This window comes from Harmonia axyridis, chromosome 2 (assembly GCF_914767665.1).
Source record: "Harmonia axyridis chromosome 2, icHarAxyr1.1, whole genome shotgun sequence".
Classification (NCBI taxonomy): domain Eukaryota; kingdom Metazoa; phylum Arthropoda; class Insecta; order Coleoptera; family Coccinellidae; genus Harmonia; species Harmonia axyridis.
Genome location: NC_059502.1, coordinates 2,728,685 through 2,743,956, shown reverse-complemented (window position 1 = coordinate 2,743,956; position 15,272 = coordinate 2,728,685). Strand labels below are relative to the sequence as shown.

General features: G+C 33.5%; 2 protein-coding genes across 7 annotated transcripts in view; one reads left to right on the top strand and one right to left on the bottom strand.

Moving 5' to 3' along the window:
• Positions 1-740: 740 nt before the first annotated feature.
• LOC123672853 (la-related protein 4) lies at positions 741-14,052 on the bottom strand. Of its 6 annotated transcripts, none has more exons than XM_045607168.1 (10): positions 14,035-14,052; positions 12,203-12,329; positions 11,594-11,852; positions 9,179-10,116; positions 8,068-8,289; positions 7,815-7,980; positions 7,606-7,731; positions 6,747-6,918; positions 5,462-5,609; positions 741-3,994 (listed from the first exon to the last, which is right to left on the bottom strand). In XM_045607168.1, exons 2-10 carry the CDS (start codon positions 12,216-12,218, stop codon positions 3,882-3,884), a joined length of 2,160 nt encoding a protein of 719 aa, XP_045463124.1. In that variant the 5' UTR covers positions 12,219-12,329; positions 14,035-14,052; the 3' UTR covers positions 741-3,881. The 6 variants fall into 6 exon arrangements, with proteins under 6 accessions (XP_045463124.1, XP_045463122.1, XP_045463123.1 ...); XM_045607166.1 differs by lacking the exon at positions 14,035-14,052 and adding an exon at positions 13,352-13,497; XM_045607167.1 differs by lacking the exon at positions 14,035-14,052 and adding an exon at positions 12,714-12,732.
• Positions 13,563-15,272, top strand: part of LOC123672855 — a 19,368-nt gene continuing 17,658 nt past the window's right edge. Inside the window, exon 1 of the mRNA XM_045607173.1 lies at positions 13,563-13,702. The gene's annotated coding sequence lies outside the window, so the exon portion shown is untranslated. The remainder of the gene's footprint in view (positions 13,703-15,272) is intronic.

Below are 15,272 nucleotides of genomic sequence, written 5' to 3'. Positions count from 1 at the left end.
CTTGTATAAACATGAAAAATTTCACTACAAGATCAATATAAAATTAAGAAGAACTTCATTTCAAATGATCCCACAACATATTTCACTAGTCAGTGTCAAATTTTGGACATTACCATCAACAGACAATTTCAAATGAAAATATTATGTACATTTATACATTGAACATTATAGAATTTGATAGAGTACAACGAGAAATATAACACCAGTGTTCCATGAAGTTCTGTATAAAAAAACAAACAGAACTTATACCATCTATCAAGCTGATGAATAATGTTGTAAGGAAAAATGCATAAATCCATCAATTCAGAAATTACAGCTCCTTATAGGCTCTTTATTTTTAGTGCAACATTTTTTTCTGTCTCTGGAAATTCACAATTACATTGATCAACTGTGATCTACAGACTGGCCAAGCGATAAGCTAGATTTGAAAAACATTGCAAATTTCACATTATGGTTTATTATTTCTCTTTAACACTAAATATCTCTACACGTGAAAAAAAATATAAATGAAAAACCGATTCATTTCAAAATCATTTAAAGATTCATAACTCAAAAATTGTTAGCCTTTAAAGTAAGGCATTTCATATCAATGTCCTCAAGTTCAAGATTATATTACGTTGAAATTTCGAGAAATAATTTTTTCGCCTTCAAAATCCGAAGATCTAATTTGGAGAATCAAGGCCGTATAGCAAGCGATACTATCAAAGGAATAGCTCTGAATGGCGTACAGATCTCTTTAACAATTCGATTTTTGATCTACACATTCTAAAAAGTTAATTGTGAAAATTTTAGGGCAGTTAGTTTTTTTCACGATTGATGCCAAAAGTAAACGAAAAATATATAAAAAATTTTGGATTGGTCGCTTAATTGACAGTATAATAACATTTTCACTCTAGCAACTCGATTTTAAAAGGCCACCCATATTTTGCCTTATTCTGTTTAATTCAATTCTCCCAAGTAATAACCTTTGGAAATGTTTTTAATTTTACATTTTGGAATGTGTCGAATACGAAAATCGAATAAAAATAACACTCAGCATGTGTAGAAGCTATTCAAATGAAATTTGTACAATATTCACTTCTAATATATTCATTTATATTTAACCTGATAGTTTTAGTAGCACTCATAATTATGAATCTTATTCTAATTCAATCTTTTAATATATCTTTTTCATGCATCAAAATATTTTTTATTGAAAGATGAAATAATGAATCGAAATATAAAATTTGCAGCATTTTTTGTACTGATTTTTCAAGTTCAATAATTCTCAAGATCTCAATGAATGTCGTTTTAGTCATAATCTTAGCACAGACACACAATATATCACATGTCGTTTATAAAAATCTTGAATTGTTCAGAAAAAAAAAGAAAAATACATTTTTATAAAACAATTTTAATGGGCAACATAAGCCAATCAGTACAGTTGATATACCATACAATTAGAGCAGGGGTGATGAATATTGAACTTTTAGACAAAGTCATACCGATTGAAGACCGAAGGTGACGAGAACAAGATGATTATCTCAATGAACCTTATCTGAGAAAATTATAACTATAATTCTAAGCAAACCCCATCACCTGCTGTAGTTTCAAACTTAACGATATCTTATACTCAATTCAAATATACATATTATTAGACTAGAAACAAAAAAAAACTCCATAATTTGAAAATATGCACGTAAAAAAAATGTCAAGGGTGCGTTATTCAATAAAAGTGTAAAAACTAGAAACACTGCCTTAAAACACGAAAACCATTTCTGTTTTATATTTATACTCTATTTTAAACCTAATAAAGGCCTGTTAAGGTTATGTTATACCGAATAACTGTATCTTTTATTTATAAAATTAACCGTATCGTCTAAAAATTAGCACCCCTGCCGGAACAAGTGAACAGAATATTAAAAAGAAACTTGCACACAAAATCAATAACGAACTGATATTTTTTCGAATACACATATGTGCTAAAATAAACACACCCAATATCAATGTACCTGCCAGAATGCCTTCTTATATAGTTATCGAATAATAACAATGCCAGACTGCACTACCCTATATTATATACATTTTAAGAAACTTAAATGTACTTAGGGTTCAATCTTTTAATATTATTCAAAAAAAGAATAAAGGAAATTTAGGTTCGAATTTCTACAAATAAAAAAAAAGATCAATTTGTTTTCACACTGAAGTTTTAGTCATATAGATACACAATTTTACAATAAAAACAATACATTTCTTTATGTAATTCACATATGGTTTGAAACATAAAATGGCAAATAATGAAAACAGTCTAAGATACACTATCAAGAAAAGAATTAAATTTCAAAAAACTATGAAAATGCATTATTTCGTTCAGTGAAAAACTTTTTTTGTTTTTTTTTTTCAACTTCGATATTTCATAGTACACTGTATACATACACTTCCTTCCATATTTCTCTGTTCAAACTATTTAAAATGTCAAAATTATTACTTTAATTCTCTTCAAAATAAAAACTATTTCAAATTTTATCATTGTACATCATTTCATTGGGTGAACATATCACCAAAACTGGTGACTAACCTGAAGTGGACTGATGGTCGATATATACAAAAACTCTTTTCATAATAATCAATTTTCACTCTCAACAAAGTCCAAAATGATTTTCATTTCGAGAAATATGGAAAGAAAGTGATAGCATTTTGTTTCAAACTGTTCAAATAAAATACTTTAAAAGTATGAATTTCAAATGGAATAATTTAATTTCTTGACTAATATGTACAAAAGTAACTTTTTTTTTGCGTTTTCAGCAGTTTTAAACTTTTTTTGGATTTTCTGGAAGTTTTAATTTTTTTTTTTTAAATGAAAAATAAAGTTTGAGATAATATGGGGTAGTGCGACAATTGGGGAAATTTCAAAATATACAATTCCAGTTTACAGTCTCTTATTTTTCATATCCCGATAACTGATAAATACGCATTCCCCAACTGTTGCTTCGACACTGTCCTTGATTTCGATATTTACATACACAGCCAGTAAGTAACAATAAAATTGAATTTATTGTATATTAGTCATGCCACCACCAACCTTCAAAAAGACACAAAAAGAATTTAAAAACTTTTAAAATCGGCCATGTTGTTACACAAGGGAGAAACGCGAAAACAATTTCAAAATTGTCAATTTAAAAAAACTCTCTTTGGCTCCTAATTCGTCGTTCAAAATTGAACAGAGGAGTACCGGATCATAGGATGTTTGAATGATCTTGTCTTGTGCATTGTTTTTACTTGTTACTTTAAGCTTAAAACCGGTTCTAAAAGATAAAACTGAAGCTAAGAAGTTGAATCGGAATAATAAAAATCAATCGAAATGTGAATTAAAAATTAAGGTTAAAAATCTGTCAAAGGAGAAATGTCAGATGTCAAACGTTAAAATGTCAAAAATTGAAAAGTCCGAACCAACTCGGACGAAACTGTTTAAACTTATGCGCATATTTGGAAAGCTTGTATCGTTGGTGGCCAAAAGCAACAGTGGACAATGCGTATCAGGTTTGTTAACCTAATAACAACATACACTAGACCTACACTCCCCTTAATACATCTTACTTGCAATAAAGGTGGTGAATTCGTAAAGAAAAAAATTAACCACAACTCAAGACTGTACAACAAAATGACGAAAAAATGCTATTGGAAACACTTGAGAGACACGGCAAGATAGCCCTATCCATGTTTTCAGCTTTAGGACAGCTTGCCATTTGCATCAATGGTTGATAGGAACATAATATTCGTTTGATGTCTGCAATGTTGCTTCAAATTCATATGTACAACAAACATCACTTCGTAGTCTTCGTTTTTTATGTATGTTTAAATGTAAATTCAACACGCGCAAATCTCAGCTGCTACACGATTCATTATTTTGGATTGGATTTCTTCCTAAAATCTTTCTTCTCCCTCCTGGAGGTACCGTTGGGTACGCCCGAAGCCCTCTGATTCCTCTGAGTCTTTTCTTGTTTAGCGTGGTTATCTACAACAACAATACACGATCCAGAAATTTGCACCAGACGAGTTACAAAACACACTTAAGTCGGGGTGTTCATGGTGATTGATTGCTGTTTTGCGTGTGTTACGAAAACATTAAACTGAAAATTGAGACACTGTTTTAACCAACTCAAACGGTAGCTTTGCTGTTAGTTGTTAGTCTCCGCAATGCCACATTCAGATGATGGGAAGCTATATGGAATAGTTCGAGTTCGCAATGGTATACCAAGGTTGACATAACCGCACTCTTATCCAAGGAATCTCAGTTTATATCTTGTCGTCTTCAGAAATTAGATTTTGCTATGGGTATGGTCTGTATATCGCCGAGAATTTCAGAGAGGTTACGAGTGATTTTCAATGTTTCAGTTAACCTGCTTCGTATATACTGACAGCTTAACACTTGTCAACTAAATTTTTCATTTATAGAATTTTCGAGGTTATAAATGGTTGATCTCTTTTAATTGGTACTAATAACTTATAGTTCTTAATAGCTCTGAAGGGTATTCGTTTCATAATTAAAATTATAAAGTTTTTGAGTGTCATGGAAAATATTCATAAACAATAATCTGAAAATTAAAATGACAACTGTCAACCGGAGTGGGCGTGGTTACCGAACCTAACCATAATAAAAGTACGGTTGCTCTGGTGACAGATAACTCACCGAAGTTTGAGTAAATAGTCACCGGTTTTTGAGGAATTTGACATATACGGACCCCCAACTTAGTAACCAAGGTGATATACGGACCATACCCTATATTAGTGACCTTCAAATTCTGAAGATTGCTTCGTTATTAAACATAAATGAAGGTTCCGTAGACAAGAATGTAGTTGGGTAAACCTCAGCGTCAAAACTATATAATCTGACGTTACGAAGAATGAACAAATGCAAATTGGATGCTGTAAAGGTATATTCGGTTGTTTCAATCATAGCCTCTTGAAGAATGTTGCAAGTTCAGAAAATGAATCATCGGTTTTTTTCATCTCTAAGAATATAGCAAATCCTAGAAATTTTCAATGAAAATCATTCAATACAATCACGGCAATACGCGTTCAGTATTAGATGATTCATGTTAATTTAAGTGCGATCCGGTTGAATTTTTTACAGCTCCAAAGTCCACGTTGTGGCTTTTACACCTTTCAAGTGATTATTGCATTTATTTACAAAGAGGCTATGATTCACAAAAAACCTGGAGCATTTCACAACATTTACACATGCACATGCTCCATTCTCGTGAAAAAAACAAAAGGAAGAAAAAATAAAAAAAATTAATGAAGCTCGAACCTGCCCTTCCACCAAAAGTGAAACCATCCAAGCATGCAACAGAGCCAACTTGAGTTTCGAGGGATAGAAGAGAATAAAAAATAAATAAATAAACAAGCAGTCACCACACCAAAGACACCACCCAATCAAGTGTAAATCAGCAAATGGTAAATAAATGGTCGAGCAACTTACCTTTACCCCTTTTTTCACCGTTCTGGACAGGTGCGGCCGACGATGAAGCTGCCTCACCGTCCGTTGGGATGTCCTTTTTTTCTTTCTGGTTTCCAACTTCCTTGGGGTGTTGAGCAACTTGAGCGTAACTCATGCGAGGGGGATTGTGCTGAAAAAGAAAATCGTAATGAGCCAAGTGAAAACATGAATGATAGGCTCTCGAATAGCAATCAAAAGAGGAAAATTCAGAAACAAATTTCAAAAAGTGACGTTGATGACGTCACTTGGTAGTAACGGGTGTTTTTTTTCGAGGTATATAACTTTAAGTTGGCATTAGTGTTCAAGATGGCGACCAATATTACAGCTGTCAAGTGATTTATCCTCAGTTTGGTTTGGCAATTTATCATGTGTAGACTCACGCCTGAACAATGCTTGCAAATAGTGCAATTTTATTTCGAAAATAATGGTTCTGTGCGGATAACGTATCGCGCACTACGTCCATTTTATTTTGTTTAGCGATGAAGCGCACTTCTGGTTGAATGGCTACGTCAACAAACAAAACTGCCGCATTTGGAGTGAAGCTAATCCTCAAGTGAATGTCGAAACACCGTTACATCCAGAAAAACTGACTGTTTGGTGCGCTTTATGGGCTGGTGGAATCATTGGTCCGTACTTCTTCAAAAATGATGATGGCCAGAACGTTAGTCAATGGTGATCGTTATAGAGCGATGATTACTAACTTTTTCATTCCTGAATTGAACAACCATGATGTCCAGGAGCTGTGGTTCCAACAAGACGGCGCAACATGTCACACAGCTCGTGCCACAATCGATTTATTGAAAGACACGTTTGGTGACAGCCTAATTTCACGTTTTGGATGTGTGAATTAGCCTCCAAGATCTTGTGATTCAACACCACTAGACTACTTTCTGTGGGGCTATGTAAAGTCATTGGTCTATGCGGATTAGCCACAAACCCTTGACCATTTGGAAGACAACATTCGCCGTGTTATTGCCGATATACGGCCACAAATGTTGGAGAAAGTCATCGAAAATTGGACGTCCAGATCGGACTACATTCGAGCCAGCCGTGGCGGTCATATGCCAGAAATCATATTTAAAATGTAATGCCACAAGATTATCTTGCGGATAAATAAAATTCATGTCAATCGAATAATCCATCGTTTTTTTATTGCAATTTTAAGTTCCATAGCTCTAAAAAAACACCCTTTATATTACTCTTAAATCGGAAGAAGTGAATGAAACCGACAAAAACGATAATAAAAAAAAATAATAATGATGCTTACAGATGAAGTAGTGGGTGGTTTTGGAGCTTCTGTCCTTGATGTGCTAACTTCGGCAGCAGTTGTCATTGTAGCAGCGTTAGTTGTGGTGGGACAGATATCCGATTCACCGTTAAGGAGAACATCATCGGTCTTAGTGGATTTATCAGTCATTGTGCATTTGGCATCCTTGTTTCTGTAACAGAACAAACAAAGTTAGCAAGATTCGACATATCCAAACACAAACAGTCGAAATTTAATGAGATATCATACCAACATATACACCTCTCAGATCTATTCAACTGACAGCTGATAGATCTAACCTGACAGCTGACAGATCTATAAGTTGGTTGACCTGTCAAATGGATAAATCGACAGCGAGTGTGTAACGCATCAAAGGTAAACTGTTGTTGATTAAACAAAACCAATAATAAGTAACGATCTGATATAAGAATGAAACTTCACTTCATGAATTTTGTATTGTGTATCGATTTCTATCATATTGCTTCAAAAAAGATATGTACTGTCAAGGACTTGAATATTATAGGGGAATAGTTATTTCTAATAAAAATGTAATCAAAATTCAAATACGGGTACCGAATTTTTATCAAAATTGATGAAAAATTACTGTAAATATCATTCAGTGATTTTTGCATTGAAGAATCTTGATTGGCAGAACTGTTTCAAACATCACAAATTTGACAGATTATAGATCTGACAGGGGAATTCCGAGTACCAACATATAAAAACGAATTATAATCATGAATATTTCTACAAGGCAGAATGAACGAATTTGCCACAGCTTTAGAAGAAAACGATTTTTATTTGGGATATTTTTGTTCAGCAACAGTTTAACCTCGAAACTGCGATAATATCTACTTACTTCTCAGGTGAGATTGGAGGAGTAAGTGTAAGAGCAGAATTCAGGCTGGCTTCCAAACCTTCAACGGTGTCTCTAGCCTCGTTCATCTGAGGAGAACCAGCTCTGGGAGACTCGGTATCGTTAACACTAACACAAAAAAATTTCAATGTAAAAAAAAAATTTCAATAGCGGACCTGTACATCATAATCGAAAAAAAGAATAAATTTTACCTTAGCGAGCCCTTGCTGGATGTTGAGGTACTGCTGCTTTTGGAGACAGTGTTTCCTCTCAAGATATCGACGATGCGGTGGTCGGACCACGGCACTGCATCACTAGCCTGAGCAGGTTGTTCCGTACTGGAAGGTTCTTCCTGGTTTTCTACGGAGCTGATGCGTCCTGTAACAAAGTGGGAATTTTATTATTTCAAATTCGAAGAGGTGGATACGAACAAAATATATTGAAAAAGTTAGATAAGATACTTACGAGAATTACTCTTTAATGGTGGGAATGCAGAATGACCTAAATCGAAGGTCCTCTGTTCTACTTCTTGGGGCTGGCTGGGTCCAGCGGAATTTTCGTCTTCCCTCCTTCTTCTGCGATGTCGCGGTGGCATGGGCTCCTTCGACATGGCCAAAGGCTGGGGTACGTAGCCGTAACCCATAGACATATCAATCAATGGCAATGTGTGAGGTACAAATGGCACGGCTGGAAAAAATTAAGTTAGTACAAATTTCGACAAAAGTTCGGTCAGTTATAACGAAACAAGTGTTTGACATTTGTCTCCATGAGATCAAAGATTGCAGTTTACTTGGGGTATTGTCCGTATATCGCCGAGAATTTTATAGCAGTTACTAGTGGTTTTCAATGTTTGAGGTAACCTGCTTTGTATTTACAAACCGCTTGACACTTGTCAATGGTCAACTAAGATTTTGACAGAATTTTGGAGGTTATAAATGGTTGATCTCTTTTAATTTGTGAATAACTAATAGTTATTAATGGCTCTGAAGGGTATTTATTTCATAATTAAAATTATAAAGTTTTTGAGTGTTAGATGTCATAAAAAATATGCATAAACAATAATCTGAAAATTAAAATGACAATTGTCAACCGGAGGGGGCGTGGTTACCGAACCTAACCAGAATAAAAGTACGGTTGCTCTTGTGACAGATAACTCACCGAAGTTTGAGTGAATAGTCACCGGTTTTCGAGGAATATACGAATCACCAACTTACTAACCATAGTAACCAAGGTGATATACGGACCATACCCTTGTTGAGTTGCTTCCTTAAAACGAATAATTTTTTTATAACTGAATACTCTGAATAGCTTATGTTCGTATCTTTCAAGAAAAATTTTCTTCTGATTCAATTCTGTTAAATGAAAAAATTAAGTTTGGTTCGAGTTAAAATGAATCTTGTAGAAGTTTCAATACAAGCATTCAACAATTTGTTGAATGAATTATGTTTACAGAAATCGACTAATTGTATTTCATTCCGATTGTTAAGAAGAGAAAGAAAGTCATAAAATGTCTTTCTGAATGCGAGTTTTTCATTTACTTCGGACGATTTTCAAATACCGAAGGGCATGTACTCACCCATAGGCATACCGGGATCGGCCATATCAGGGGGCTGTTGCCCCCTGGCGTTGGCATTACTCCTTGCAGCAACAGTCATATGAGGTTGAGCCTGCCTGACAGTCGTAGAACAAGCCGCAGCGGCGCCCTGTTCGGCCTGACCAGTGGTGGTAGTCGTCTTCTTCTTAGACTTGCCGTTGTTCTTGTACGACGCCTTGTACGGAGTCTGAGGTGCCAAACCGTTCACCTGAAACACCGTATTGATGTCGTAGAAGTTCCCGGCCGCCGCCTGCCAAGCAGCCGGCATGTAAGTCGGTATCAGGGGTCCCTGCTGGAACTGGGGGAAGAAAAATTGATTCGTAGGCATCGGCATCTGGGCGTGCGTCCCATTGGTGAACATAAACCGTTGCTGGTTGTTCGGGTAGGCGTGAGGGTCGAAGATGGTACCGGCGTTAGGTTGTGTATTCCAGTTGCTCTTGTAGGTGGCGCCAGTTTGAACGCCGCCGCCACCGCCGGCGTTCTGCTGGCGCATCGGCTTCGCCTTGATCCGAGCGTGGATCTGCTTGCCCCTGAACTCCTTCACGTTCTCCCTGACGAAGGAGTAGGCGCTCTGCGCGTCCTCGTCAGACGCGTAAGTGACGTACCAAGCATTATTACCAGCGAATTCGCATGAGATGAACGAAGGACAACCCTCGCCGGTCATCAACTGTTTAACGTCTTCAATAGGGGTATCTTCTGATATATCTCTCAGAATGACAACGCAACGCTGGTAGTTCGGACGCACCTTTGTCTTTGTCTCGTTGAGCTGAACATTAGCACACTCGGTCAGAACTTCCGTAATCAACTCTATATCGTTGGTTAACTTCTTGACGAGGTTAAAGTTAGCAACAGTCCAGACGGGGACAAATTGTTCCGTATCCATTTGGGACAGCAGGTACCCATCACTGGCCAAATTCTGACTGCGTAGAGAAAAAAAATTGATGTTAATAAAATTACAGTACATTTACCAGAATGAATATTATTGCTTTATAAAGAATTAATGATAAGTTACAGTATTAACAGACTTTCAAAAGAAAAATTTGAAATTCATAGGTTGCAATTTTACAAAAGAAGGCGTTAGTGACATCACTTGAAAGAATAAACAGTTTTCTTTCAAAACATTTTAATATGAAGTAATAAACTTTTTATATGAAATATTTCAAATTGAGGTTTTTATAGAGAAAATAAATCTATCGCAAAATAACTAAACGTCTATTATTGAAGACAATTTTGAAAATCACTGAAAAACCTGGCTGATGAAGAAGAAGAAGACTGAAAAACCTAAATGCAAGAAGAAATTTTAAATGACAAAGTCAACCCGGTTCATTTCTCAAAATGTGATAATAATCAAAGTTATTAAACCGTTTATTGAATATTTGATAACTTTTTTTTTATCAATTTAGTTTTGTCATTCTACAAGTATGTCAGAAATAGCATAATTTTTTTTTCTGATTGAAGTCTATTACACAAGTTGTTCCTAAATGAGGAAAATGGAGATTCTAGAAGAAAAGAAGTTCTATAAAAGAATTTTTTTCAATTACAAAGTGTTTCTTGTAGTCCAACTTTTTGGTGATGTTTAAATATCAAATCTTGATTAAACTCCACTGCAAATGGAATAAATAGGTAATAAAATTTATAATCAATTTTTTCATCACAGCTCACTAACTGAATCTTTATAATAATTTGCATTTCCCTGAGTATTATCAGAGAATTGTTTGAATTTATGACAGGTTCCAGAAAAAATATTACATTCAAAATTAGCATATCACATGATGAACACTTTAAAAGTTAAATATCTTGTGAAGGGAAGGTCCATGATATAACACTTGAAAAAATTTCAACACCGGTTTCTTGAAAACAAAGTATTTACAGACCCATGTTCATAGGCCTTATATAATAAAATGATCTGAAGAATCTATCATTTTCGTTTGTATCGCCGATTCAGCTCTAATCAAATAGATACCCAAATATGGGTAGATTAAATTAATTTATCTAATAATGAAACAGTTGAGTAAACTAAATTTATTTAATTATGTTGATTTGACCAAAGTTAGTACATTATATGACATTTATCATATTTCTAATTTAATGGGAGTAGTTGGAAAAAAATGATAAATTACAAGACGATTTGCATCTTTTAAATGCTGTTTCGAATTAAATCTCCTTAGATTTTTCACAAAAATTTAGTGTGAAGTGATTCTTCTAATCATTCTTGAATGAAAAGTGAGCATGTAAAACAAACAAAAATAACAATACCTATTCAATACCATGATTTCAAATAACTCTCAACTTACTGTACTAGAGCATACAATCTCTTCAGATGCTTTTATTAGAATTCAAGTTTGTGAACTTTATTTGAAATAAAGATTATTATTATTAAATGCATGAAAAACTTACGTAGAAAAATAAAAATCGAGTTGTTTCCTAAGCGTTTTCTTGAGTTGTTCCCTGGAAGCTTCTTCGGGTACACCCGGAGGTGGAACTGTCTGTATAACTTCATTCAAGTATTTGCCTCCCTCTAACCTTTCGGTAGATAATATTGCATCCAAGTTATCGTTGGCAGCCGCCTCGTGTAATTTGCTATTAAACACTGCCCTAGGGGCGATGGGCTGCGAGACATTGCCATTCATTAACGACAACGGGAAATAACTATACCCTGCAATATAAAATTTTAATTAGCTATCATAAATTTTATCATCATTCACATGTAGAAACAATAGGTCAGTTCACAATTTCCACAATAAACATTATTCAATATAGTTATCACATAATCAGAAATATATACTTTTATGAATTTTTTTTCAAAGGAGCAAACCCAATTTTCATTTCATTAAAAAAAAAACTAAATATTTTAATTTCACAATTACAGTCACAAAATTATAAAATTGTAATCAAAATAAATGTTAATTAGTCCCCAATGACAGATAAACACAGTATATTTCACAAAAACATGGGTCAAGTTAATGATAAATGTTACATTTCCATTTTATGAATACATTAAACTACCTGCACTTAGAGCCATGGAAAAGATGATCCTTTATAATCAAAAAGTAAAAAAAACTATTAAGATTTCTAGCAGCAACCCTAACAGCGAAATATCGTAGTGATCAAAGGTCAGTTTTCTACATTTCACCTAGAAAAAAAACATCAAAAAAATTGGAAATCTATAAGACTCTAATCGCCAATGAGGACATAAACTATTAATTTATTAATTCCTCATTATTGCATCATGATCATCAAATATTGAACTTTCCATGAAAATTAGATTTTTGAGATTAAATTTTATGATCATACAGAAACGTAGAATAAAGGTATTTGAAGTCGAAATAAGAAGAAATACGAATATTTGGACATAATTATCAAGGAATTTAATTTTCAAACGAAAATGAAAAAAATTATTTTTATCATTGAATGTTATATTTTTTCAAGGCTATAGATGGTATATCATGAAATTATTCATCGATGGTAAATCAAAATAAAAGTTGAGATGAATTAATATAATCTTGAAATTACTTACAGTGCATAACACAAATATGGAGACTGATATAGAACATAACCCTATTTCAAAAAAGTGATGGGTGATATTTGCATCAAGGTCATTTCCACATTAGTTAACACATTTTAAGGAGTTTGTTGATGTTCAACAGCGATATTCAAGAGACGAGAATAAATAGGCAAAGTAACCAAAGAATTGATATCAACAATATTATTTACCAATGTACAATGACAAATTTCAAATTAAGGAGGTCCCTCTTATTTAACACGAAGTCCATAATGAACATTGTTGATAGGAATAATTTAATGATCAACAGTTTGAAAAAATGACTGAAATTTTCCTAAAAGCTAGAATTTAGTTAATATTGCAGTCTGCATCAAAAATATTAATTAAAGCATTGAATTGAAAAGTCGACAATCAGTTGTTTACACACCAAAGATGATCACCACGAATAAATAATACTCAAATTGTTGTATGGATCAAACCATGTGCCTAGCATCTTGAAAACGATTTGTCTTTACGGGTGGCATATAAACCGATACAATATACCGCAGATGTTACCAATTGAATGTGTACCTGTACTTACATACAATGGTCTTTCATGTTTACGAATCAAATTTCTCAAAAATTTATCGAAATGAATAAGAATTATGGCTTACCGATTTTAATGTTTTGCAAAATTTAATACAGATTTCACAAGAAACTCGCAAAATGGCCGTCTAAGGGGCACATGCCACAGAAAACTAACAATTATCGAGAACAGTGGTAGAGAGAATTATTGAATGAAACTAGCGCCATCTATGAATGACATTAAGAGACAACAAGTAGCTGCGTATAAAGAACTTAATACCGTGATGGAACCATAGACATCAAATAATATTACTATTAGTCTATAAATAGAATCGAAGACGATCTCTGAATAAATATGTGAAAATTTATTAATTCTAAGCTCGATTTTTCGACGAAAACTGTTGAACAGAGAAAATGACAGATGAATTGAAAATTGAAATGTGAGTATCTAATCATTCTATAATCAATATCTATATATATAATTTGCACAGGTCAGGAGTAGTTAAATTGATCTTTGAAAAGAAATATATATGTATATGAAGGTAGGTTTTTTTGTTGGTTTTTTTAAACGATAAGAACAATTAGAGTGAAGATTTCGCTACAGTGAGCGTTCCCTCTGTTTTTCGGCAGAACTCTTGAGAAATTGTGAGTTACTAAATGGTTCGATAAACTAAAAAATTTAATGAAATTAAAAATGTCTAATGTCTCTACGAAATTTTATATAAAAATACTCAAAATATTACAACAAGAAAAAATTTTCTACGATACTTACCGAAGTATTCATACTCCGGGCGCCTTGTTTTTATGTCGTAACTGACACTCACCACGGCGTGGTAAAAGTTATTTACCACCACCGATGGTGGTGTCCACACAAGATCTTCCGGACCGACCGTGTCCGGAAAATACATCTTGCCTCCGTAACAGTAGCCTTGTTGCAACAACTTATATATAACGAAAAAGGCATTATGGAAAAAGTAGTGGGGCAGGATTTTGAGTGGGGATCCATTCAGTGATGTAGTGGGGGTTCAAACAGAAAATTTACTTGTAATTATTTTGTGATGTTTGATCGCCTTACCATTGAATATATTTCTATTGATTTACTAATTCGCTACTATTCCTCTTATAATTATTTCATGTGTTATAATTTGAATTTCGCAACCATGTTGTTTATTTTTTATGAAAAGCTTCTAACTTCATTGACTCAAATTCTGCTTGATTGTTTTTCACGTTCAAATTCGAGAAAATAACTGTAAAATCCCATTTTATTGAATTTTGTAGTTTTTAGAATTGCATTATATACCGTTGAATTTTCCTTCATTAAAAAAATAGCATTTCACGGCACATGATTAGATATATCGAGCAATTTATTGGTTAAAAGACTACAGCATTTCTGGGAATTTTCAATTATTTAGTAATGATCTTCAATATTACAAAAATGTGTAAATTAGAAAGAAAAATTCAACGAATCAGTCTTATTATAAATCATCAAATATATTAATCAAAAAATGATTAAAAAAACTTGGCCATATGAAATGCTACAAGTTTGAGAATCAGATAAAACTTTTTTAACGATTGAAATGAGATTGACGGATATTGTTTATTAAAATCAATTGCCATTATGTATAACATGTGCTGATAATTTCAATCATTTCAAGTCTCAAGAGACTGATAATAAGTGATATTAGGAATAAATATTGAGCGAATGGCTGTTGTAACTTTATTGTTATGTTGTTATTACCTATAAACTTTGTAGCTTGAAGTGAATGTAATCTTCATTACTACTTTAATACTACCCTTCAATGCGTGTATCTATACTTTTTTGTACGTTGAGCGAATCATTTTCTTGCAACCTGTTGAACTAGTTTTTATAACTTGTAAATCATTATTAATATTACATCTTTGATGTATGTAGGTGTTTAAAAAAATATTATTGTGCCTTTTTATCTTTAACAATAATAGAATGTTAAATTGATTGTTAAATTACAGACTGAAGGACCCTTGGTCGATGGC

Coding starts and splice junctions, on each gene's coding strand:
- LOC123672853 (XM_045607165.1), bottom strand. CDS start 12,750: ATGTTCTATATCAGTCTCCATATTTGTGTTATGCACT. Junction 10,117..11,593: donor CTCGATTTTTATTTTTCTAC/GTAAGTTTTTCA, acceptor TTCTCTACGCAG/TCAGAATTTGGCCAGTGATG. Junction 3,995..5,461: donor CGGTGAAAAAAGGGGTAAAG/GTAAGTTGCTCG, acceptor TTGTTGTTGTAG/ATAACCACGCTAAACAAGAA.